This window comes from Panthera tigris, chromosome C1 (assembly GCF_018350195.1).
Source record: "Panthera tigris isolate Pti1 chromosome C1, P.tigris_Pti1_mat1.1, whole genome shotgun sequence".
NCBI lineage: Eukaryota > Metazoa > Chordata > Mammalia > Carnivora > Felidae > Panthera > Panthera tigris.
Window position 1 is genome coordinate 181,437,194 of NC_056667.1, and position 27,734 is coordinate 181,464,927.

At 37.3% G+C, this 27,734-nt stretch overlaps 1 protein-coding gene across 2 annotated transcripts in view; it reads right to left on the reverse strand.

Annotated features, from left to right (window-relative positions):
• GTF3C3 (general transcription factor IIIC subunit 3) overlaps positions 1-24,350 on the reverse strand; it is a 38,558-nt gene extending 14,208 nt beyond the window's left edge. For both annotated transcript variants that reach the window (XM_042994977.1, XM_007094711.2), the window contains exons 1-10: positions 24,177-24,350; positions 23,213-23,324; positions 20,641-20,831; positions 19,641-19,764; positions 11,641-11,832; positions 10,944-11,109; positions 8,233-8,380; positions 7,612-7,684; positions 3,426-3,529; positions 1,689-1,860 (exon numbers count right to left, since the gene is read on the reverse strand). In XM_042994977.1, coding sequence (XP_042850911.1) covers positions 1,689-1,860; positions 3,426-3,529; positions 7,612-7,684; positions 8,233-8,380; positions 10,944-11,109; positions 11,641-11,832; positions 19,641-19,764; positions 20,641-20,831; positions 23,213-23,324; positions 24,177-24,278 — 1,384 coding nt within the window. In that variant the 5' untranslated portion in view covers positions 24,279-24,350. The remainder of the gene's footprint in view (positions 1-1,688; positions 1,861-3,425; positions 3,530-7,611; positions 7,685-8,232; positions 8,381-10,943; positions 11,110-11,640; positions 11,833-19,640; positions 19,765-20,640; positions 20,832-23,212; positions 23,325-24,176) is intronic.
• Positions 24,351-27,734: the final 3,384 nt, after the last annotated feature.

A 27,734-nucleotide genomic window follows, 5' to 3' on the forward strand; every position in this document is an offset into this window, starting at 1 on the left:
AGCATAATAAATATGATCTACAGATTTGTAAGCGTGCCAAAATTATTTTTCCACTTTAAAGAAATATTAAATATTTCTTATATTAAATATAAAATTAATATAAAATATAATATTAAATATAAAATATTCCACTTTAAAGAATTATAACAAAAATGAAATGTCTGCAGATTTCTAATACTTTAAAACAGCCATTCCTTCTAATCTCCATCTACTGATTGATCCATCTATTGATTTCTCTAACTAAATCCAAATTGCTACAAGGATGTAATCAGCACATACATACACTTTGAGGTTCTGCTTTATTTACTTATTAACATTATACTTTCAACATTTCCCACATCTTCCTTAGCATTTTGAATGGTTATAACATTCAACTATTTATTTAACCATATTATCTGATATTTAGGTTATTTCTGAATTTATACTCTAATACATAGCAATGCAGTAAACATTTTCATGTATATAAGCCATGTCTAAAAATTGGCAAACCTATTTAACCCACAGAGGTGTTTTGTTAGGCCACAGTGCTGTTAAAAACAATACATGGCCTCCATTTTTTAAATTTCGGATTTTTATGAACTCTAAGTTACCGGATTCTTTTGACAAATCTGAATTGGCAACACTCTCCTGTTCCCACATGGCACATCAGCCTATGCTGAGAAACAGCAGCATCCTCTGGAGAGGGCTCTCCAGTTCTCCCCCCAAGCCCTGCGCCTCTTCACTTGCCCACTTCACTCATTTTCGTTATTTGCCAGGCTCCTGAGTTTTGTGATACCCAATATAAACTACCTCCCCTCATCTTACTCAATTATTTCCTCAGGGTAAGTTCTCAGAAGGGAAGTTACTGGGCTCTATTCCTCAAACTTTATGCCAATCAGTCATTAAATCCTACCAGTTGAACTCTCCAGCGACAACACTAATCTAGGCCTTTTCCATCTCATTCCCTTTTCATTACAATTACCTCCTAAAATGGTTCTTTCGCTTTCAATTGCTTTCTCAAATCTAAAATTTCTCAACTCTCTCCCAAGTATCATCTTTAGGTTAAACTTTGATAGTAAGCAATAAAAACTCCATCTCCCTGCTCATGTCTTTTAAATTCAAATATCACAAATAATGTTTTTATGATGGTTATTACATTTGTATTCATGTTCACTCATCCAAACAGTAAAGAGTTATCTTTAAGTGTTCTTAGCAATTTCATATTGTGATAGGTCTCAAAATAACCCAAATTGTCAATCAATGCTTCTCTAGTTATAGAAAACTTCTATACTTCTATTACTAGAAGTCAGAGCCTATGGTTAAGACAGGTAAATGACTTGTATAAAGTATTTTTACCAGGGACATGGTTAGTCTTACTTCATTCCGGTAGCATTAAGTAAATCTTTCTTCCAAAGCATTAATGTGGGGGAAATCATATAGTGGCATACCATGACAATTTAAAATACTAACATTCATAGGGTTGCAGAATCACTATGTTGTACACCTAAAACTAATGTAACACTGTGTGTCAACTATACTCAAAAAACAAGCAAACAAAAGAAACTGATATTCAAAAAACTGCCCTGAAACTAGAAATACTTTCACTTTTACCAAGACATTAATATTTTAAATAATTATTACCATTTTGGAAAGTAAGTTCTTGCCTGTTTATATGATTAAAACTTCTCCCTCCCACAAAGAAGTATTACCTGCATGCCGAAGCCAAACTACTGCGAGGTTGTATCTTTCAGAGCAGACTAGTGCACTAAGGAGGGGAAGTGCAGAATTATATTCACCAACATCCAGAAAAGCTTCAGCAACATCTAGATAGAGGTCTCCCATATCTTCAGGATTCTGTTCCACTAGTGTTGTCAAGAGAGGCTAGACCCCAAAATAAAAGTCTGAAGTCAAACAATCATTACAAATATGGATATGTGGGTATATTTCTCTTTTCACATGTCTATCAGTTATTTGAAGCAAGCCGAAAAGGAGCAAGGTTTAATGAAAACAGCTTTAAATAACCATCTTTCTATTCATTTCTGAATCTCTATTTCTCTATTAGAAAGAACTCATACTACCATCACTCATTCAACATACTACTTTTAAAGTATTTTTATTTATTTATTATTTTTTTTTTTTCAACGTTTATTTATTTATTTTTGGGACAGAGAGAGACAGAGCATGAACGGGGGAGGGGCAGAGAGGGAGACACAGAATCGGAAACAGGCTCCAGGCTCCGAGCCGTCAGCCCAGAGCCTGACGCGGGGCTCGAACTCACAGACCGCGAGATCGTGACCTGGCTGAAGTCGGACGCTTAACCGACTGCGCCACCCAGGCGCCCCTAAAGTACTTTTTTTTAATGTTTATTTATTTTTGAGAGAGATCAAGCATAAGTGGGAAAGGGGCAGAGAGAGAGGGGGACAGAGGATCCAAAGCAGGCTCTGCATTGACAGCAGAGAGCCCAACGTGGGGTTTGAACTCACAAACTGTGAGATCATGACTTGAGCTGAAGTCAGATGCTCAACCGACTGAGCCACACATTACTTTGGAAGGCGTGATGTAAGCAGACATGGCAGGAGCTAAGATAACACTGACTTGCTGTGCTCTTTCTCTGCTAAGACAAACATACCCAAGCTTCAGGGCCTCTGTGTTTGCTGATATTTCTGTCATTATTCAAAGGTCACCTTTTCAGAAAGGGCTTTCCTGACCACCCTCCTACTCCCAATATTCTCTGTTCTTCACTGTTTGATTTTTTCCAGAGTATGTACCACCAACTAACATCCTATATTTTGCATATTTATTTTGTTATCCATTTACTCCCATTAGAATAAAAGATCCATGAGGGCAGGGTTTGTGTATTATATTCAATACCTTATCCTAAGGTCTGCAAAGCAGATGCCCAATAAATTTTTTTATTCAACGAAATACTCCAAAGCTGGCAAAAGGGAAGAACTTTCAGAATTTACCAACTGTCTAAAAAGCCCAATCTCAAATTCTGATCTCTGGATTGTTCTCATTTAAAAAGGAAAACAAGGGGCACCTGGGTGGCTCAGTTGGCTAAGCATCCAACTCTTGGTTTTGGCTCAGGTCATGATTTCACAGTTCGTGGGTCCGAGCCCCCCACTGGGCTCTACAATGACGTTGCAGAGACTGCTTAGGATTGTCTCTCTCCCTTATCTCTTTCTGCCCCTCCTGAGCTCACATGCGCACTCTCTCCTTCTCTCTCAAAATAAATAAATAAACTTAAAAAAAGAAAAGAGAAACAAATCATTACAAGCCCAGTTCAGCTTTTGTAAGATATTCACACACAAATAATTTGATGCTTATGGTGACTTCCTGGGTTACTGAAAAATGTGAAATCTAGGGTAAACTTAAAATTACTTGCCATCTAAAGAAAATGTGATTTTATCTGAAGTATCTCAAGTGCAGATCTTAATGTTACTTACATTAAGTGGTTCAAGAATGTTCAGATGTACAAGGCAGACCATCAACTTCACTGTGATATCTATTGGCACACCATCAGGTATAGTGCAGGTAACATTTTCACCAGCTATGGATTAGAAAGACAGGCAAAAAGCAGTTCCTATATGCAAGCTTAGAATGTAGGGCAAATGAAGCAAGCTCTATATTTTCTACATAAGATCTCATTTACTTCATTCAGAGCAAATGATTCTGTAGTCAATTCTAAGTTGGACCAACTCTTATTACTAGGTTTTTATATTCTCTTCAGTCTGTCCTTTGGTAGCAATTATCCTTCCAATTCTTTTCCTAATACTTTATCCACTTATCTGAAACCTACAGAAACTCCCACACCTATCAAATCTACAGAGAAAAAAAAAAAGAAAGACAAAAATGACCAACAAGAATATATACACTCTTTCTTTTTTGAATTCAAAAGTCTCTTTTCCGTCTTTATGATAAAGAGGCTAAGAAAGTAATAAATTAAATGTTGTGTTATTTTCTAAAACTTCATTAAGGTAAAACAGTTAAAAAAATTTTAACGTTTATTCATTTTTGAGCAGGGGAAGGGCAGAGAGAGGGGGAGACAGAGACTCTGAAGCAGGCTCCAGGCTCTGAGCTGTCAGCACAGACAGAGCCTGATGTGGGGCTCAAACCTACAAACTGTGAGATCATGACCTGAGCCAAAGTCGGACACTCAACCAACTGAGCCACCCAGGTGCCCCAAGGTAAAACAATTTTTAAAGCCCTGAGAAATCAGTCAAAGGAATTTTTATCCACATTTAAAATATTTTGTATTTTGTAAAGTCTAGTAAGTTCCAAGTAAGTTTCCATTTCAGAAAAAAAAAAAAACACTGAAGCATAGAGAAACATCAGAGATTGATCTTAAGTGATAGAATAAAACCTACAATTATATTAAAATGAAATAACTCATGTTTTATAGAATTTGCCATATAAATTATAGAATTCCCTAAAATTATGAAGTCATGGAAGGATTTAGACAAGTTTAATTAATAGATTATTTTTATCTCTAAGCTCCAATATAATAACTGTTACAGGAAACCAACTTAAGACATTTATTTTCCTCAAACAGAGTCCTAAAATTTAAATTTACCTAGACTATAAGCTCCATGAGGATAAGGACTAATCTGACTCACAACTATATCCACAGCCTATTTCTTCTGTAGACAGTGGCTATGGCATACCTATTAAAGATATAGTGTGTACAGATGTGTAAATCAAAAATTTGATTTCAAGAATAATCACAAAGTAAAACTCAATGTTATGTTGAAAATAAGACACATGCCTGAAATCATATAACTCAGGAAGGTTGAAAACAAAATGGCAAACCAAAGATACAATAGGCAAATGAAAACAAAAAGAAAGCAGGGGTCACAATCTCATCAGACAAAGTAGAATTTGGATGAACTATATTTTAATAGAAATAAGAGGGTCACTTTATAATGCTATAGGACAGGGGTGCCTGGGTGGCTCAGTCAGTTGAGCGTCTGACTTCGGCTCTGGTCATGATCTCATGGTTCATGAGTTCGAGCCCCGCGTTGGGCTGTGTGTTGACAGCTTGGAGCCTGGAGCCTGTTTCAGATTCTGTGTCTGTCTCTCTCTCTCTGCGCAGCCCCACTTGCGTGCGCTCTCTCTCTCAAAATAAACAAATATTATAATGCTATAGGACAGTGCCACTCAAAGGGAAGTCTGAAGCCTGTAGTGGTCCACAAGCGGTTACCAGTTCTATCAGGTAAGTACAGAGATTGAGAATAATTATTTAGACACTTTAGTGGCAATTTGACAATGCTAAAGAAGGCAATAGATATTATTTACAGCCCCTACAGTTTAAATAATAGTTTATCAACTAACATATAGCAGCGGTATCTTTTTATTTATTTATTTATTTTGAGAGAGAGAGAGAGAGTGTGTGCATGAATAGGGGAGGAGCAGAGAGAGAGGGAGAAAGAAAATCCCAAGCAGGCTCCGTGCTAAGAGCAGTATCTTTTAAACCTCATTTTATTGTGAGCCTCAATGGAAATGCTTATTAATCCACCAATAAATGTTCTCATTTTCAAAAATGCATACGAAAAACAAATTTTGCTTACATTGAAAGTGTTTTAATGTCCTAGTTGTCTGGATTATCTCTTTCTTTAAAGTTATTTTATCAACTCTAAGATGCCCGATTTCAGATACACCATTATTTTATATACTAAGAGAGACAAACACCACTACTTTAACTGTGACATGTTGTTGATTTATGTTAAGATGTTTCCTGAATTCAGATATGTTAAATCATTAAGAAAGGAAGGAAGGGAGGGAGGGAGGGAGGGAGGGAGGAAGGAAGGAAGGAAGAAGGAGGAATGGCCAATGAAACTCAGCAAAATATATTAAACAAAATGACTAACAAACATATCTACAATTAAAAGTTGAACATAATTCTATTTTTCCTTAATATTTTCAAAATAATAGCAGTATATTTCAACATGAATTAATTTTTTAGAAGAAAGATCTCAAACAGAAAGTACAGAGGCGCCTGGGTGGCTCAGTCAGTTGAGCATCTGACTCTTGATTTTGGCTCAGGTTATGATCTCTCGGTCCATGGGCTCAAGCCCCGTGTTGAGCTCTGTACAGATAGCACGGAGCCTTGGAATTCTTTCTCCCTCTCTCTTTCTGCCCCTCCACCACTCATGCCTTCTCTCAAAATAAATAAACTTAAAAAAAAAGAAAAATTATGGCTGCAAAACAACTTAACTGAGACTCAACTCTAGTTTAGGCCAGGTCCAAGAAAACTATCAAAATTGACAGAGTCCTTCAGAGACCCTAATGCATGCTCTCATGGCATTATAATTCCTACTCTTTACTACTCATTCACTATTCATTCATTATCCAGGATCCTCAACCAAAGCACCTTATCTAATCCTGTCCATACCAAGTAGTGCTCCCACACCCTGGGACCTCAGTCTGATATGTACCTCCTCTTGGGTGTTCGCTTAAATTATACTTCTAGAAACATCCTCTGATCTTAGTATATTGCTTTTCTCTATTTTCCCATAATGTCAGGTTTACTAAAGAGATGATCACACTGTTCCTATTAAAATTAAATTGTATACATTTCATTTGAATCCCACTCCCCCATGTCCTTAAGGGCAGGAAATATACTCATCCTCTGTATATTCCCCACACACCCAGCATAGAATCTTATAAGAAACTCTTATTGAACTGGGCTCTTCATTCCCCAACAACTTTTCACTTCAATATTTATCTTTCCCATGTCTTATTGGTGCCTTGTTCTCTATGAATTAGCACACAAATTGACTGTAAAAATGAATTACTACTTTACATTAGGATAGATCCTTTAAAAAAAAAAGGCTTTTGTTTTTGAATAATTATGCCTTAACCCAAAGGATTATATAATGATGGAATTTTTAGGCTTCATGACTGCCAGGGAGAGAAGTATTTTGAAGCAGGCAGTACTCAGGTAACAAGTGTCTTCCCACTTCCCCACCACCACCAAAAGCCTCATGGGGTAGAGGTGGAAGGTACTACATAGGAATTTCCTCACAAGAAAAGGGACATCTATTTTGCCCAGAGTTCAATTTTATTACAACCTCAGACAGGGTCTTGCATGCTAATATTTGCACAGAACAGGTTAATGGGTGTGATACAAAGGAAAAAGCTGAAAGAGATACTACAAGCCATACTTCAGGTATGACTTTCTAGCCAGATCCCTAACTACATATTTTAAGCTTTCAAAGATAGTAATCATATCAGTTTCTACTTTTTATGTGAATGCTTAAGTTTGAAGTAGATTTTTTTCAAGGAGAGTATTTTAAGTCCTTCCTAAAAATTAAACTGCTTTATATCCAAATGTTTTTGATAGCTGTTCAGTAATCCATTCTTTGTTCACGTATCACTAAAAAGACCTGGATCAATGAGAAATGCCATGTTCAAATGGATGTACTGAGAAGTAAAAAGGGACCGAAAACAATTTTTTAAAAAGATGTCTTGTGAGTAAATATCCTTAAGAAAAAGATATGAAATCTCTATAAAGAAAAAAATGCTTCTGGGACAACTTGTTATGAGAACATTTAACTATCAATTTCTAAATGCCACATTATAAAAAAGAGAGGATTATGTATACTATCCACTCTATGCAGAAGGAACTACAACCTTTATTCTCTTCTGAAGTGCCTTCTTCTGTAGTTTTTTTTTCCAGCACAATTCCAGAAAAATCTGTTATTACCTAAAAGAATGGAAGAAAAAAAGGAAATGATATAATAGATACATATGAAAAACCTTTTCACAATGCAAAGATTTGTACAGTTAATTCAAATAATATATAGTTCATCCTAAATGAACTATAAAAAGCATCAACAAATCTCTTTAAAATAAGGAACCACTGTGATATATTAACATTTTTATATCATATTAACTAAATGTTTAACAGAAGATACATAATTCCCCTATATCAAACCAAACTACTGTTCCCAACAGCTTAGGAACGGAATCACAGCAAGTGGTCTGGCTGCTCAGTCCTGCTACCCTGAAGTACAGACTATCTGGCACCTGTGATAATGGCGAGAGCTTTTATCATATAACTATACTTTACCTTTCATATGGAATTACTATAGAATCTAGAAATCTGTTTCCATATAGACTTTAAAAATATAACTTAGTATATAAATAATTTAATTTTTTATAACTCAAGTGAGGAATTGTCAATTTGTAAGAATTTCTAAAATGCAGAAATGTGTCCTAAATCTAAGAGAGAAACACATTACATGTTCCTACCTCCAAAGCTCTGTCATACTGTTTGTTAGAAATATATAGTTCAGCTGCTACATTAACATCTTCCATGGAAACAAGACCCTGATGTTTTGAAAAAGCTTCTTCAATTATGTTAATAGCTGAAGTAACATCATTGGCTTCATAGTAACTCCTGAAAAAATAAATGACAAAATGGATGAATACTTATTTAATTCAGATTATAAAACTCACATCCTTGCTCAGACCATCCATTACCTATGATTTCCATTTTCTTAAAATCAGAGAGGAGAAAAAACTTTTCCTTAAAATCATAATCATAGCTGATCCAGAGAAAAATGGGCAATGCCCATTTGACAATGCCATCATGTCAAGCCCCTCACTCTACAAAAGCTACCTCATACCATTCCAGCTCATCCTATCACCCAATTCCAACAACTGTTCCACCTCAGTGAGGTCTACAAAGCATCGATCTACCTGTTTCACTGTCCTGCAGCCTCTTGTCTTCACTTTCCTCCTTCTCCATAGACCAACATTGTAATTACTCCCTTGTGCATCTCCTCACTTCTCCTGTCCTTCTGTCCCTTCTGATAAAGTCATGTGATAAAATCCCAACCCCTGTTAATCCAAATATGCCTACTCTTCACAACCACTTGTCAAGCTGACCATGCTGACTGGACTCACTCTAAATTAATGATCACTAGCCTCAAGTGGGCCCATGGTGCTGTCAGCAGTCTTTCTACAGTTACCTTGTCCAGTACTTTTCAAACCTGAATGTGCATACAAAGCAACTGGGCATCTTGTAAAAAGGCATATTCTGATTCAGTAGAGCTGGGGCAGGACTGAGATTCTAATTTATGACAGGCTCCTAGGTGATACAAATGCTGCAGCAAGGCCCCAAAGACCTAGACAACCGCTTCTCATCTCTCCCTTCAAACCTCCAAAACTCTCTGATCCTCACTGTCAGCTGATGACCTTGCTTCTTAGTTTGCAGAGAACCAGATCATGACATCCCACACACTCCCAATACATCTTCCTACTTACACACACCCATGGCCATATATTCCACATTCTCCACCTATAAGGCAAACCCCCAACTAGATCCCATTCTCTCCAACCTACTGAAGGATATCACTCAAGCAACTGTCCCTTCTCTCATGAATCTTCAGTGTGTTCCTCAATTGTGGATTACACCAGCTGAATACAAATCCATTGTAATTTTTCCCAACTTAAAAATTATCTCTTACCCCTACAACCCATTCTAATTATCTTCTCATTCCTCTGCTCCCCTTATAAATTTCTCCAGAGCTGCCAATACTCCAGGAACCCTCACCCTACCTCCAATGTCAATACTCAGTCCTCATTTTACATGCTCTATCTGGACTATTTCATCCCTCCTCCTTGCAGTGCTTTCTTCAATACATTTCTAGTATATCATGTTCTCTTAGTTTCTTCCTACTTCACTGCCCATTTCCTTTCAGTCTCCCTGCTGCTTCCTCCTGATTTTCCTGATTTCTAAACACTGGAGTGCCTCAGGGTTTAGTCCTAAGAACCCTTCCCTTGTCTGTCTGTGTGTGTGTGTGTGTCTCCCTCTCTCTTTCGTACACACACACCCACCCATCTCCTATTAGAACATCGTTGAGTTCAGCCTTAAAATACACCCAGAATCTGATTACTTCTCACCACCTGCACTTTTATCCTGGTCCAGACTACTATTATCCCTTCCACAGATTACTGCACTAACCAGATCAAGATAGTTGATCCCAGATTGAAATACCATTTACAGATACCTCTAGAAAAGAGAGCTTACAAGACATTATTTAGCCAAAATGTTTCCTGCTTTGCTTTGATGTACAGCATGTCAGAGAAGTATAGTAGCATATAATATTTTATTTTTTATTTTTATTTTCAATTTTTTATTTAAACCTAATTAGTTAACATATAGTGTAATATTGGTTTCAGGAGAATTTAGTGATTCTTCACTTATATATAACACCCAGTGCTCAACACAAGTGCCTCCTTAATACCCATCACCCATCTAATCCATCCCCCACTCACCTCCCTCCATCAACCCTCAGTTTGTTCTATAACGTTAAGTCTCTTGTGGTTTGCTTCCCTCTCTTTTTATTCCCTTCTCTTTTGTTAATGTTTTGTTTCTTACATTCCACATGAATGAAATCATGGTATTTGCCTTTCCCTGACTGACTTATTTCACGTACCATAATACACTCTAGTTCCATCCACGTCATTGAAAATGGGATATTTTAAAATAAAATATATACCACAGTCAATGCTGTGTCAACCATAAAGAAAAATTTTTGTCTTAAGATGTTATTCTAGTACTAACTAAAGATACAATTATAGAAAACCCCAGACCACAAACATTTCAATAGCATATTTACAACAACTAATCTAATATTATTGCAAATGTACATCAACTAAGTTATGGAAACCTAGGAACCTAATCATCCTTTTAGAACATGCCCCATTTTTAAACTTCAGAACACTTGAAGGTAATTGTATATACAAATTTTTCTAAGTAATCACACAGTTGACTTGGAAACAGAAAATTACTGGAAAAAAAACCCACCTCTATATTTAAGCACAATATAAAATATAGGAAATAAAACACTTCTTTGAACCTCAATAAAAAATATATTCTACTTCAAATATGTGCTTTGACGTGTAAAATAAGATGATTATTAGGAGCATCTATATATACTTCACTCCAAACTTACTTTGCCATATCTCTAGTCAACTGCATAAAACGTTCTCCATCAGATGGAGATAAAAGGTTTAAAATACGCCTATAACCATCCATCGCCATTTTATGATCCCCCATTTGTTCATAAAGGCTTGATCGCTCCCACAGGTAACGGACATTAGTAGGTTCATATTTAAGAGCTAAAAAGAAAAAAGAGAATACAAATTATGGATTTATCACAAAAAGGTGTTCATGATACTTGGGTATGACCAATTCTCTTTTCAGAAAATTAAATGAACGCTCTAAACTAATTGTCTAATAGAACTAAGTGGGTTACTCTGGAACAAATCTATCTTCACAGGAACTCTCAGTTAGGTTTACTCTAAGACCAGACAGAACCTGAATCTCTACATTAATCTTCATTTGGTAACTTAGTGTGATGTTAACCCTCAAGGAACAGCTTAGAACCAACAATGATCTCAGTAGGAAATTGAAGGTAGTGTTCTACCAACTTTTGTGCCATATATTAGCTCACACTATAAAGTTGCTGATAAACATGAAAGCAGACAGGCTCCAAATACTTAACCCTGGGATGACAGAATATAGGGACGACAGAATATAAGGAATAAATACATTTCAGCTAACATCACCCCAGAGTAGCAAGTACAATTATCAAAAAATATATTATGTAACATTTTTATCAAACAAAATAAGAAAAACATTTTAATTACCTTTTGTGTAGCAAAAAATAGCCTGCTTAATATTATCTTGTTCCAGAGACATTTCTGCCAATCTAACCCATTCTTCAGTGTCACTGGGATTTAAATGTGCAGCAATCAACTCAAACTGCAGAGACTTCTCCATGTCACCTTGGTCCTCATATATCATGGCCAGAGTAGAGAATGGCTCATAAGCCAGAGGAGCTATAATGAATTAAAAAAAACAAATTCCACTGACTGAGGAAAGAAGCATGAGATGATGCAATCCTATGGCTCAAATTATGATCTTGTAATAATTAAACTCTTTTAAACACCCTAGCAGAATTATACAAACTACTTGATGGAATTTAGAAGGTATCATTTCATGAAAAACTCTATTCTCCACCATGTGCTCCTTATGAAAATCCCCCTTTGCTAAGGCTCAACATGGCTTAATAACTGAGTGAATTCATCCCAATGAGCATGAAGCACATCAGTGTTGAATCTTCATGATCCAACAACCACAGTCATATGGAATGAATGGACTGAGGATATCTAAACTGCACCTAAATCCAGGATATCAAAATGAATAGTTAATCTGCATTTCTGAAATGTTTCTGAAATGAAGTTCTAAAATCACAAGGGATTAAAGTCAAAGTTATTGTCAAAAATAAACAACTATAAACTAATATAAAGGAAAAGATAATATTGCAATGTAGGAACCAAACAAAATATTCTCAAGAAAAAAGTGTGGTTAATCTTGTTTCTCAGATAGAAAAGAAAAAGCAGTGACCTCAAGTTATCCTAATAAGCAATGCAGGAAATTTTTAAAGTAAACTGTACGTCCAATGTGGGGCTTATACTCACAACTCCAAGATCAAGAGTTACATGCTCTACCAACTGAACCAGCCAGGTGCTCCAATCCAGGAAATGTTTAACAAGACTTCAGGAAGGTTGGCTGGGAAGACGGTAGAGTAGGCGGACCCTAACCCCACTTCATCCTATGGATGCAACTAGATAACACTGATATCAGCATAAATAATCCAGAAAACGATCTGAAGACCGGCAGAACAAAAACCACAATAAAAGGTATAGAAGAGGTCACAATGAAGAAGGTATGAAGTGTGAAGACACAGTCTGGGAGACAAAGAGGGCCGTCTGCAACAGGAAGGAAGCCAGTGGTGCAAAGAAGGAACCTTCACACTGGAGAGCCCACAAATGGTGAGGTGAATCCCCATAATATTTGCCTTTGAAAGCGAGAGGAGCCGAGTTTCGTTGAGTTCTTATAACCAATGGGACTTAAAGTCTGCAATTTTAAAAATCCACCAGCATGGCTCTAGGAGACCCAAGAGGATATTAGCAAGCAAAGTCCCTACCCTTAGATAGCACAAAAAACAGGCCATGCAGATACCATGCAGAACCAGCAGCTTGAAAGACACCAGGGGCAGATGGGAGGGAGAGTGATTTGTTCATCTCAGAGCACGTCCCAGAGAGACAGGGATCACGGGGAGACCCCTCCAGGAACAAAGGAGCTAGCAGGCGTCATCTCCCTACCCATCTACCCCCAGCATAAACAACAACCACCTGCAGGAACCAACACTCGCTACCTAACTTGTTTAAAGCAAGCCCTCCCCCTTGCACTTTGGCAGATCCACCCTTCCTAGCCAAGCTGGCCTTAGTCCCCGTTACAGGCCCTTCCCCCAGAAGATCAGTGCAAACCACAGACACCACATCTCCCAACCTGCAAGTTGTGTGGGACTTCAAACGCAGCAGCTGCAAGTGGTGGCAGGTCTCATTTTGCAAGCAGACCACTGCACACCTTGTTAAAATGCAATCCACTTCTGCTGGGGACCAAACAATGCCCACAATAGGCAAAGAGAGCCTCTGCAGACAACTGAACTGAAAGAAAAAGAGGCCAAGACTCAACAGCAGAGCACACAAGACACATATAGGAGACACTCCCTGAAGCACGAGGCCCTGGGGAACAGGGGACACTGGACTACAGTGCACTACAGGACCTCTTCTTCATAAGGATATTATCGTTAAGAGCAAGAGAAGTAGCTGATTTTCCTAACATAAAGAAACAGACACAGAAAGTCAGACAAAATGAAGAGACAGAGAAGTATCTCCCAAATGAAAGTATAGAACCAAACCACAGCAAGAGACCAAAGCAAAATGGATACAAATATGCTTGATACAGAATTTAAAGTAATGATCATAAAGACACTCACTGGACTTGAGAAAAGAATGGAAGACATCAGTGAGACCCTTAACACAGAGCTAAAAAAGAATCAATCACAGATGAAGAACATAATAAATGAAATTAAAATACACTTAATGGAATATCAGGCTGGATAAAGCAGAAGAACAAATTAATGACTTAGAAGACACAGTAATGGTAACTAACCCAGCTGAGCAAAGGAGAGGAAAGAAAATTATGCAAATTGGGAAGTATTAGGAAACTCAATGACTCCATCAACCATAACATAGTAACATAATAACATGTGTATTATAAGGATCTCAGAAGAAGAGAGAGAAGGGGGCAGAAATTTTATTTGAAGATATAACAGCTGAAGACTTCCCCAATCTGGGGAAGGAAACAGATCCAGCTCCTGGAGGCACAGAGATACCTCCAAAAATTCAATAAGGAGGTTCACACCAAGACATATAGTAATTAAAATAGCAAAGTGCACTAATAAGGAAAAAATATAAAAACAGCAAGAGAAAAGAAGACAGTTACACACAAGGGAAACCCTATGAGGCTATCAGCAGATTTTTTAGCAGAAATTTTACAGGCTGTAAGAGAGTGGCATGATATATTCAAAGTGCTAAAAGGGGAAAATCTGTAGACAAGAATACTCTATCCAACAAAGCTATCATTCAGAATTGAAGAAGAGATAAAAAGTTTCTCAGACAAACAAAAAATAAAGGAGTTCATCACCACTAAGACCAGCCCTACAAGAAAATTAAAGGGGACTCTTTGAATGCAAATGAAAGACCCTACATGAAAGTATGAAAAGTAAAAAACACAAAAGTAAAAGTATTTCTGCAAAAATAAGTCAAAGCATTCATAAAATAAAAGGATGTAAAATATGACACTATGTATCTAAAACATGGAGGGGAGATAAGAATGGGCTTAAGCGACCATCAACTTAATATAGACTGCTATTTGCAAAAGATTTTATATGTGAACCTAATGCCAAACACATAAAAAAACAGTAATACATATGCAAAAAAATAAAGAGACAGGAATCAAAGTATATCATTAAAAAAAGCCAACAAACCATGAAAGAGCAAGAGAAGAAAGGATCAGAGAAAATATGCAGAAACAACCACAAAACAAGTAACAAAATAGTAATACATATCTATCAATAATTACTTTGAATGTAAATGGACTAAATGCCACTATCAAAAGACAGTGTGACAGAATGGATAAAAAATTAACACCCATGTATATGCTGCCTACAAAAGACTCATTTCAGATTGAAAGACACCTGCAGATTCAAAGTGAAGGGATAGAGAAACATTTATCGTGCAAATGGACGTTAAAAGAAAGCCAGGGTAGCAAGACAACAGACTTTAAAACAAAGAGTTTGGGGTACCTGTCTGGCTCAGTCACTAGAGCATGCAACTCTTGACCTCGGGGTTGTAAGTATGAGCCCTACGTTTGGTGTAAAGATTACTTAAAAAAAATAAAATCTACAAAAAATATATATAATTAAATTAAATTAAATTAATTTAAATTAATTTAAATTTAAATTAATTTTAAAAAAAGACTGTAAGAAGAGACAAGAGCTTGAGTGGCTCAGTTGGTTAAGGATTCAACTCTTGAATTTCAACTTATGTCATGATCTCATGGTTTGTGGGTTTGCGTCCCACATTGGGCTCTGCACTGACAGTGCAGAGCCTGCTCAAGATTTGGTCTCCCTCTCTCTCTGCCCTTTCCCTACTCACTCTCTATCTCTGTCTCAAAATAAATAAAAACATTTTAAAAAATTTTAAAAAGAGACAAAGAAGGATATTATATAATAATAAGGGGGCCAATCCAACAAGAGGATATAACAATTGTAAATATTTATGCACTCACCATGGAAGCACCCAAATACATAAAAACAGTTAATAACAAATATAAAGGAAATAACCAGTAATAATACAATAGTAGTAGAGGATGTAAGTGATGTCCACTTATAACAATAGACAGATCATCCAAACAGAAAATCAACAAACAGTGGTTCTGAATGACACACTGGACCAGATGGATTTAACACACACATTCATAATAAAACAGCAGAATACACATTCTTTTCAAGTGCACATGGAACATTCTCTAGAACAGATCACATTTTAGGCCACAGAAAAAGTCTCAACAAATTAAAAAAAAATTGAAGTCATACCACGCATCTTTACTGACCACAAAACTATGAAACTAGAAATCAACTGTAAGAAAAAATCTGGAAAGAGCACAAATACATGGAAGCTAAATAACATGCTACTACACAGTAAGTGGGTCAACCAAGAAATCAAAGAAGAAATCAAAAACTACACGGGAACAAATGAAAACACAATGATCCAAAATCTTTCGGACACAGCAAAACTGGTTCTAAGAGTGAGTTTATAGCAATACAGGACATCAAGAAGCAAGACAATTTTCAAATAAACAACCTAACCTTATATCTAAAGAAGCTAGAAAAAGAAGAATAAAACCCAAACCCGGCAAAAGGAAGGAAATAATAAAGATCAGAGTGGAGGGGCACCTGGCTGGCTCAGTGGGTAGACAATACTCTAGATCTCAGATTGTGATTTCACGCGCCACACTGGGTACAGAGACTACTTAAAAATAAAACCTTAAAAAAAAAAAATTAGAGCAGAAACAAATGATAAACTAAAAAAAAAAATAGAACAGAACAATGAAACCAGGAGCTAAGTTCTTGGAAAAGATCAACAAAATTGATAAACCTCTAGTAAAATTATCAAAAAAAGGAAAAGGAAAAAAAAAAAAAAGTGAGAGGACCCAAATAAACAAAGTCACAGATGAAAGGAGAGAAATAACAACCAACACCACAAAAATACAAAAATTGTAACAGAAGATTATGCAAACCTTTATGTCAAAAAATTAGACAACTTAGAAGAAATGGATAAATTCCTAGAAACATACAACCTACCAAGACTGAAGCAGGAAGAAATAGAAATTTTGAACAGACCAATAGCAGTAATGAGACTGAAGCAGTAATCAAAAAACCAAAAGTCCAGGATTAGACAGCTTCAGAGGTAAATTCTACCAAACATTTATTTTTTTTATGTTTATTTATTTTGAGAGCAAGTGTGCATGCACACACATCAGCAGGGGAGGGGCAGAGAGAGAGGGAGATAAAGAATCCCAAGCAGGTTCCATGCTGTCAGCACAGAGCCTGATGCAGGGCTGGATCTCACAAACTGTGAGATCATGACCTAAGTCGAAACCGAGAGTTGGACACTTAACCGACTGAGCCACCCATGTGCCCCCTAGCAAACATTTAAAGAAGAGTTAATACCTATTCTCCTCAAACCATTCCAAAAACATAAGAGGAAGGAAAACTTCCAAATTCACTCTATGAGGCCAATATTACCCTGATACCAAAACAAGATAAAGACACTACAAAAAGAACTACAGGCTTGTATCTCTCATGAATACAGATGCAAAAATCCTCAACATATTAGCAAACCAAATCCAACAATACATTAGAAAATCATACAATACAATCAAATGGGATATTCCCAGGATGTAAGGGTGGCTCAGTTTTCACAAAAAATCAACACTATACATCACATCAATAAGAGAAAGGATGAAAACTACATGATCATTTCAACAGATGCAGAAAAAGCATTTGAAAAAGTACAACATCCACTCATGATAAAAATCCTCTGCAAAGCAGATCTAGAAGGAACATACCTCAACATAATAAGGGCCTTATATGAAAAACCCACAACCAATATCACACTCAATGGTAAAAAACTGAGAGCTTTTACCCTAAGATCACAAACAAGACAAGGATGTCCACTCTCATCACTTATTCGACATAGTACTGGAAGTCCAAGCCACAGTAATTAGACAATATAAAGAAATAAAAAGCATCCAAACTGGTAAGGAAGAAATAAAACTCTATTTGTAGATGACTTGATACTATATACAGAAAGCCCTGAAGACTCCACCAAAAAACTATTACAACTGATAAATGAATTCAGTAAAGTCACAGGATACAAATCAACGTATATCAATCTGTTGCATTCCGGGGCACCTGGGTGGCTCGGTCGGTTAAGCGGCCGACTTCGGTTCAGGTCATGATCTCGGGGTCTGTGAGTTCAAGCCCCGTGTCGGGCTCTGTGCTGACAGCTCAGAGCCTGGAGCCTGTTTCTGATTCTGTGTCTCCCTCTCTCTGACCCTCCCCCATTCATGCTCTGTCTCTGTCTCAAAAAAAAAATAAACGTTAAAAAAAATTTTTTTTTAAAATCTGTTGCATTCCTATATACTAATAATGAAGCAGCAGAAAGTGAAATCAAGAAAACAATCCCAAGGGCACCTGGCTGGCTCAGCTGGTAAAGCATGTGGCTCCAGATCTCGGAGTCATGAGTCCAATGTAGGGTGTAGAGCTTATTAAAAAAAAAGGGGGAGGGGGGCAGACACCTGGGTGGCTCAGTGAGGTGGGCAACCAACTCTTTGATATTGGCTGAGGTCATGATCTTGCAGTTGTAGGATCAAACCCCACATCAGGCTCTGCACTAGGCATGGAGCCTGCTTGCAATTCTCTCTCCCTCTCTCTCTGCCCCTCCCCCACTCACTTGCTCTCTCAAAATAAATAAATAAACTTTAAAAATAAAATAAAAACAGAACTACCCTATGACTCAGTAATTGTATTACTATTAACCCAAAAAATACAAAAACACTAATTTGAAGGGATACATACACCTCAATGTTTATAGCAGCATTATTTATAACGGCCAAACCATGGAAACTGCCCAAATGTCCATCAATAGATGAATGGATAAAGAAGATGGTGTGTGTGTGTGTGTGTGTGTGTGTGTGTGTGTGTGAGTATTATTTGGCCATAAAAAAAAATGAAATCTTGCCATCTGCAATACGGATAGAGCTAGAGAGTATAGAGCTAAGTGAAATAAGTCAGTCAGAGAAAGACAAATACCATATGATTTCACTCATATGTGGAATTTAAGAAACAAAACAAATGAGCAAAGAAAAAAAGAGGGAGAGAGAGAAACCAAAAAACAGATTCTTAATAGAGAACAAACTGATGGTTACCAGAAAGGAGGTGGGTCAGGGGATAGGGGTGAGTAAGAGGGTATAGGGATTAAAGAGTACATTTATCATGATGAAAAAAATAAAATTAACAAAGAAAAAACCAAAGACCTCTAAAAGGACCCTTGCCTAGATAAAATGAAATGCCAAAATACTGAAAAGATAAATGAACAGTTTACTGTATTACAATTACCCAAGCCACTACGCAGGTCACCATTTGGCAACACATCAGGAAAACAAAATGACAAATACAAGTGATTAATCAAAGAGTCACTTCTGAAGATATCCTCCAATGAGCCCAAGATTTGCAGTTTAATGAAAAATGATATATGTAAATTGTGTCTTTTACCAAAAAGTAGATTAAAATAATCTAGCTCTGCCTAATCTGGAAAATGAAAGAAAAAAAAGAACACTTTTTAAGTGGTTTCAACACGTGTCATATTTAAAAAACACTAATGCTCCAAAAGTCTAAAAACCCCAAAATGAAACATTAAAAAACAAACAAAAACAAAAAAAAGGCTATAAGAGTTCAATAAATATTAATACTTCATTAAGTCATACTCTATGATTTTCATTTTCTTGGTAATGATTTCTACTGAATATGAAAAATGGCAAATCACTATTATCATAATCATTTCCAAGCTTCTGAATATTTTTTCCAAATAGTACAGTGAAGTGCTCCTCCACTTGTTTTAAGACACACTATTAAACTGCTATTGTCAATAATCCCCCCTACAGAAAACACCTTGTCTTATGATTTCCATGCACATCAATATTGCCTCCTCCCGTTCTCCTCGAGCAAAGCGAATGTTGGCTTCACCCATGAGACCCCTCAGAGCTCTGGGAAGTTTACTTCGAGGTCTTTTCTCCTGTATAGAAAAAAAATGACATTTAGACTAAAATACAGTAGTGTCTTAGATTTCAATTCCAACCAAATTAATAAATGCAGAACATAATGAAACTGAAATTTCCCTTTAAAATTTCTCAATATTCTAAATTGAGAAATAAGGACTAAATGACTATAATTCTAACCCATTAATATTAAAGTCTATATTTCAGGAAAAAGTCTAAAACTAATCTCAACAAGAAAAAGAAATATTCTGTAACATTCTCCAAAAAGGAACACCTCAGAAAACTAAAACAAACTTCCTAAGTAGAAAGTTCAAATCACAGTGAAGTATATAAAGAAAGTAAAAATCAAAGTGGTCAAGAATTATTAATTACTAACTAGAATAATAACAAATGTAGAACCTGATGTTGCAAAATGGATTTATGTGCCACTAAACTTATAACCTACTGAAGATCCTCCTTCTTTCTAATTTATCTACTCAGAAGAAAGTTGGTTAAAAAGTTATAATATGGAACTTTTAATAGCAAAACTATAGCATATTTTGACACATGCAATAATTAAGGTTTTACATTTTAAAAAATCTCTAAGGTGAAACATAAGAAAGTAGGTGGCTCAGTCAGTTAAGCGTCTGACTCTTGGTTTCAGCTCAGATCATGATCTCGCTGGCCTGTTTTGGATCCTCTGTTTCTGTCCCTTCCCTGCTCATGTTTACAGGCTCTCTCTCTCAAAATAAATAAAAAGAAAAAAAAAAAGAAACGTTAACAGTTGTCTCATGATATTTCCTTTTTTACAGTTTGAATTCTTTCCGGATATACGTATAATTTAAAGATTTCTTTTTCGATTACTATGTCACATTTTTACATTATGTTTATAAAGACTAAAATAAATTATTTACTTTCATCATCTTCTTGGTTTCACGATTGAGAACCATCTCCAATACAAACACATCTCCTGCAGTGGGTTGCTCAGGTGTTTCTTCTTCCTCTTCTTCTTCTTCTTCCTCTTCCTCCTCATCATCTTCATTCTCCCCAAGCATGGAAGCAAAGACCTTGTGAACTGATTTACTGACTCCATCTGATGTTTCTCCTGAAGAAAGACACATGGAGATTGCCAACAAACAAAAACCCATTAGAACACTCGGTAGTCAAAAGGGAAAAAAAAGAATCCAGTATTTTCTGAAAGTAAAAGTAGAGAACAAACATTCCAAAACACAACCCAAAGAAGAAATCTGTTACAAAGTCATATATTTTACTCTGTAGGAACTGCTGACTCAACCTTTAGGCCTCATTAAGATGTACAGGAGAATTAAGTGGGAAATCAGAAGTGTACATAGTTACCACTTAAAAGCAGAGAGGAAAAAAAAATAAAAGAACTGTAAGACACAGACCTAAAAACTAAACAAGTCTGATGGTACACACCAGGTGGCATAGCATAGTGATTAAAGATAAGGCCTCCAGAGTCAAGCTGTCTGATTTCAAACTTCATCTCCAATTATCACTAACTGTATAACCTTGGGTAAATTACTGAAGCTCTCTGAACCTCAGTTTCCTCATTTGTAAAAGAAGTTAATAATAATGTCTGACAGGGGCATTTGGGTGGCTCAGTCAGTTAAGCGTCTGACTTTGGCTCAGGTCATGATCTCATGGTTCGTGAGTTCGAGCCTCACATCGGACTCTGTGCTGACACCTCGGAGCCCGGAGCCTACTTCAGATTCTGTGTCTCCCTAGTCTGTTCCTCCCCCACTTGTACTCTCTCTCTCTCTCTCAAAAATAAATAAAGATTAAAAAAAATTTTTTTTTTAAATAATAATGTCAGAAAGACCAAAGAACTCTTGATCTTGGGGTTGGGAGTTCAAGCCCCATGCTGAGCACAGAGCTTATATACATACATACATACACACAAACATACATAAATAGTGGTTGTACCATTTAAATAAATAGGTAGATAAATAAATACAGTACCATAATAATAATGTCTGCTTTAGGCTTACTCTAAGGATGAGGTGAGTTTTTATATATATGCACTTAGAATAATGCCCAGGATACAGTAAAAGCTTAATAGATGCTATTATTAAAATAGTATTATCATTTCAGGAACAAAATAATATGACATAATTCATTTGTATCTGAGGATGCCACTATAGTACAATAATTTTTGCAAGTTCATAATGATAACCTTAAATGATCATGTAATGCTTAAGTTTGAGGCCAATTTTCTGTTAAAGCAGAGGCATGTAACATATTTTAGAAAAACTCCAATGAAACAGTTAAAATTTTACATACATTTTATATAATTTTACATAATTGTATTAAAAAACTTGCAAGCTTATTCACTTACATGAAATACGTCAAATCCCAAAGATGCTGGATAGACAAGATAGTTAATATGTTTGAGGAAGGACAAAAATTTTTAAAAACCCACATATTCTGAACAACAAATAAGTAATCATTCTTAAAAAGTCATTAATGACCAGCTTCAAGAATTGTGAACATCCTAAATAAATGTAAGAATATGTACACAGAAGATCCAAAAGAATATACATACATACTGCCAGAATACATGAATTAAGCAAGGTTCCTGGATACAAGGTTAATATACAAAAATTACTTGTAGTTTTCTATCAGCAATAGAAACCTCCACTTGGTCCAAGGAGGCAGGAATAAAGCTGGTTTTCTGCATGTAAACTCTGTGTAAAAAGAGTTATTCACAGGGAAAAGAACCAGCCTCTACTTCTACCCCCTAGAACTAGAAAGTTTAATTTAGTTCTCATTCAGATACTATACACAAAGCTACATTCTAATTGACATTTCAGTATCCCACATAACTTGTCATGGGTAAATGGATACTATGAACTATTATCAGTATTCTGTTCATGAGGAAGGTATGTCAATCACTGGAAATTAATGAATTTGCAAACGTTCATCAATTAGACTCTGATGGCTGTAATTAGATGGGACTAACCAAATCTGGTATCTGCACTTGCAGAGCTGAGGACTGGATTCTCGAAAGAGGCAGCATACCAAGAAATCTATACTGTGTGTAAAGACCCATCTGGGGCAGCCAACTGGACTTCCACACTGGCATTTTTTATCTTATCTCCTATGACTAATGCAGTGGTTTGGAAGCTACTTTGTTTAGAAGCATAAATCATTACCATTGGGGGAGTACAGTCTGGAAATATTAGTAACCAAAAGGGCCAGTTTAAAAAACAGTGACTCTACAAAGGCTCCCCAATACTGATGTCAATTTGAAATACTTTTCCACAAAAATAACCCATAAAACTAACCATCACCATATTCAAAACCTCATCAAATATTTATTGAGCACCTATTATATGCCACGCACTATAATTATGCTACTGACAAACTAGATAATCCAGAATACTACTGCAATGAAAAAACAATGTTTTCATTAAATTATTAGGTAGTCGTAACATTTAATGCAAGTAGCAAATGATTTTAACATACCTTCATTGACCTCATTGTCCTGCGATTTGCTGGAGTCAATTCCTGATGATGATGGAACTTCAGAGTCATGTGGATTTTCTTCAACTGATAACTTTCCTTTTTCCTGAACACTCTGTGATTGAAAATTAATGATTCCAAAAAATAATGCAGATTTAGTTCTCTCCAGATGGGAATAGGGCATTTGCCTCATTTTCTATTTCTATAAAACTTGAGCTTTACATAAGTTTGAATACTGTCAAAGCATTTCATAGTCTCATCCCTCACGACTGTCTGAATCAGTCACTTGTAAAAAATAATTTACTACATCTGGATTATTTCATGAATCTATACATTATATCCTAGCTTTTTAAATGAAAAGAGATGGGTCTTTATTAGGTGCATGAATTAGGAACGAATCCACCAATTAATTTCAAAGAGTGCAATATTTGTTTTCCCTCGGACTTCTTATAAGTGAGAGGATATGTAAAGTTCAGATATTCTAAGTATCAAAAAATATGAATGAAGATTTTATCGGAAAAGAAAACTCGCTTTCTTGTGGAAGATTATATCACACCACTGGGAGACTCCTCAGAAATGGGAGCTCGAACCCCTCGGTTTAAAAATAAACTGAGGCCTAAAGAAGAGAGGTGAGTTGCTCACCCGAACACAAAAAGAATCGGTAGCAAAACTACTACTAGAATCAGAAACACTGACGGGGTGGGGGAGGAGGGGGGTGGGGGAGGAGGGAAGAGAGACAGAGAAGAGGTTACCACAAAGACAAGCTTTTTGGTGGGAGATATTTCTTAAGAGGAGATTAACACATGGATGAGAGGTGAGAACCCGCATTTGGGTAAGAAGGGGAAGAAGCTGCTAGGAAGTCCCGGCCCGCTCCATCACAGCGAATGGGGTCATCTGGGTCCCCCACATCTAGCTGCATTAGGGCGACACGACAGTGAGGGGCATCCTGGCCTGGCCATCGCCTCACTTTCTTCTCGCGGGTTTTTCTCTCTTCTCTCCGCCTTTCGAACTCCTCAAAGGAGATCTTCCCTTCCAGGTAGTCGATGAGCTCTGGGCTGAAACCCGACATTCCTGCTTCGGGGTGCGAATACGCAGCAACAAGAACCAGGACAGAGAACCGGAAAAAGCGAGACTTCCTAGATTTTACCTAACGCCCCGGCGCGAGAAAAGCGACGCGGCGTCCTCCTGAGAAACGGGCCCGGCCTGCGCCGCAGCCCCTGCGCTCAGGTTCCGCAGGCGCATATGGTCCGGCAGCCTTCGAGGCGAGAGAGGGGCGGAGCCGGCCGCTCGGGTCTTGGCCTGCTGCTCTGGCTCAAATTTATTGTTTAAGAGGATTAGGGAGTTAAAAAAAAAAAAAAAGTGCTTTAAAGACATTTTCCTTAATCTAGATCGTTTCCCTCAATTCTTCATTCTCCTAATCCACTTCCTTTTCTGAATGTTTGTTCTTTAAATTAATTTGATCTTTTCTTTGGTGCATTATTTTCTTGATTTAACCAACTGCACTGCCACGTGCATGTTTCATTTTCCATTTTTCTCCTGCCACAGAAAGCTAAAGTCCTCTCCCAATTTGTGCTCTAAGTCTCATCTCCTCCACCATTAGTTTTCCCGTCTTCCACAAATTCTCAAACTCTCCCTTTCCTCAGGGCTCCTCAGTCCTTAAGTAAGTTTATCGGAACTTCACGTTCCACCTATCACTCCCACCCAAGTTTTCTTTTCTTAACAGTCAAACTTTTAGAATCAAATGCTTGATGTGGTTACCATACACTCTTGCCCATTTACTATAGGTCATGTACTGGCTTATGCCTATTACATACATAGCTCAAAATAACCCTTAAAAATGGATGTTGCTTTCATTTTATTTTTATCTATCTATCTATCTATCTATCTATTTTGAGAGAGAGCGAGCAAACTCGTGCTTGTGCCGGGGTGGGGATGAGGGAGTGGCAGAGAGAAAGGAAGAGAGAATTCCAAGCAGACTCCCCCTGCTGCCGGTGGGGGCGGTGGGGGGGGGGGGGTTGATCCCACAAACTGTGAGATCATTACCTGAGCTGAGATCAAGAGCTGGGCTTAATAGCTGACCACCCAGGCACCAGAGGATGTTGCTATTATTAATGCCAAAGTCCTATATCTAATAAGTAGCAGAGCCAGGATGTGAACCCTGATCTATCTGACCCCAAATCCCATGCGTTGGAATTAATATGACATATGGCCTCCCCTCAATGGAACTATTCTTCACTTGCTGAACACTCCTGTGGTTTATATTTTACCTTGTGTTATAAATATTTCTCTGCTGTCCTATTCTAGACACACTGTCTGTCAACATCTTGAGAATAGTACTACCTGATGCATCTTTGTGAATTCTAGTAATCTGTGCTTAAAACACGTTTATGAATTAAACTGGGTGGAATTGAGAGTACCTTAGAAATGAGCAAGAGTGTTTAGGTACAGAGAATGAAGCTCGATATAAAGCTAAGGTTAGAGACAGGTTACATGGAGCCTATCACTTAGCCATTGGTACCTCTTTGTTACAATCTAGATGAGGATAAGAACAGAAGAATGTCAGAATGACAGCTGTGACCCCAAGACTTCTAGATAAGAGGGGAAAAAATCTCACAGCTAGAAATCATCACTTTCTCATAATGAAGGATCCTCAGGACTCTACCTGGGTGTAAAATATGGGGGCTAGTAGGAAAGGTTGGATTAAGGAACTCAACAAAAATCACTTGTAGGGAAATTCTCCCTGCCTTCTCCAGGCAGGCAGGGAACTGCATCTAAGAAGTCAAAACTCTGGTCCTAACTCTCCTAGGGGAAAAGAAGGGAGTCAAAGGCAAGAAAGATGGTACCTCATAAGGAGAATTCTCTACTAAGACCCAGATGGCTTAGACTAGGTTGTTTCACTATCACCTGACTGGAATATGGAATAACAGTTGTGCAGCTATCCATTCATGTTGGGGGAGAATAGGGAACAAGGAGAAAGAGATAAAAGGGTAGTTTTTATGCCATTATTAAAGAGACAACAGACCCAAAATCACTTGTGCTAAAAACCACATCAGGAACCAAGACTTAATACATAATTTAGTTGCAGTTTCAACCTCTCTTAGGAGTGGTCAATCTGGAATTACATGGTCAGCGCTAGTGAGGTAATAGACCTCACTGCATGATAGACCTCTGCTGTCCCCTAAAGGGAAGTGACCTTGCCACAAACAATCCACTCTCTGCTTGGTGACTTCCTTGTCCCACCTTCTTCTAGCTACAAAGTCTTTCATTTTGTACAGCTCTTTGGGGCTCCTTTCTATTTGTTAGATGATGCCCAATTCATGGTTCATTGAATAAATCCAATAAAATCTTTAAAATCTACTTTAAAATTTGAATTTGGTTTTTAACACTGCTATGGAACACCTTGTTGACATGAAAGTTGTTTTACAGGTCACATTGTAACAATATATCTTAAAATTGTAATCTTTCTGTTTTTCTTTTATCCACTTCCTTGAAAGTGATTTGTACCCTGGTGAGTCAGAGGCATCTGCATTACTTTGAGAAGAAGTGAAATTGTTACAGCGGTAATAAAAATAGCAAGAAGAAACTTTTCAGACTTTCTGACTGATTTTTGAGGAATCAAAATGGAATGTCTGAAGGAAGCAGAACATTGAATGGGTGCCATGACAGTAGAATTAAGAGTACACAGGGAGGAGATGACTCCATCCTTTCTCCTTTTCAAGGGGTCGAACCACAATGGGATGTGACCCTTTTGGGGAGACAATTTTTCCATAGTTCTCTCACTTTTCTGCAAAAGTTTTTGGCAACTTTCAATCTGGGCTATATTTCCAAAGATGTCTGTAGAACAAACAACCTTGAAAGACAGACCTACTGTCTTTCTCTGTGATAGAGGACAGATTTGTTTTCTGGCCAGTACAATAGATATAATGCTTCCATCTGGGGCAAAGATTGGGCATGTTTGCTAGTAGCCCCATATAAAAGTGGGGATATCCTAAGTTTGGGGTTCCTCAGCACAAACCCACTCATGTGCAGCAGGTGCTTGGATTCACCTCCATGTGGCTCCCATGATACTTCGGGTATAAGGAGAACCAATGTGGATGTACAACTCATGCTGCCTGCAGTGCCATGAGTAATAAAATATGCTGCCTCAGACCCAGGGGTCTCATGTGTCTATTAGAATCTGTGAAACTGTAGTAGGATAGTGTGCGGCTTACAAGTCACACTTGTAAGTGTGACTTAGAAGTCACACTCTTAACAGTCCTTTTTTTTTTTTTTAATTTTTTTAATGTTTATTTATTTTTGAGACAGAGAGACAGAGCATGAACAGGGGAGGGTCAGAGAGAGAGGGAGACACAGAATCTGAAGCAGGCTCCAGGCTCTGAGCTGTCAGCACAGAGCCCGATGCGGGGCTCGAAGTCACAGACCGTGAGGTCATGACCTGAGCCGAAGTCGGACGCTTAACCGACTGAGCCACCCAGGCACCCCTCTTAACAGTTCTTGACTACCCTAGTTCTGGGATAGGGGACAA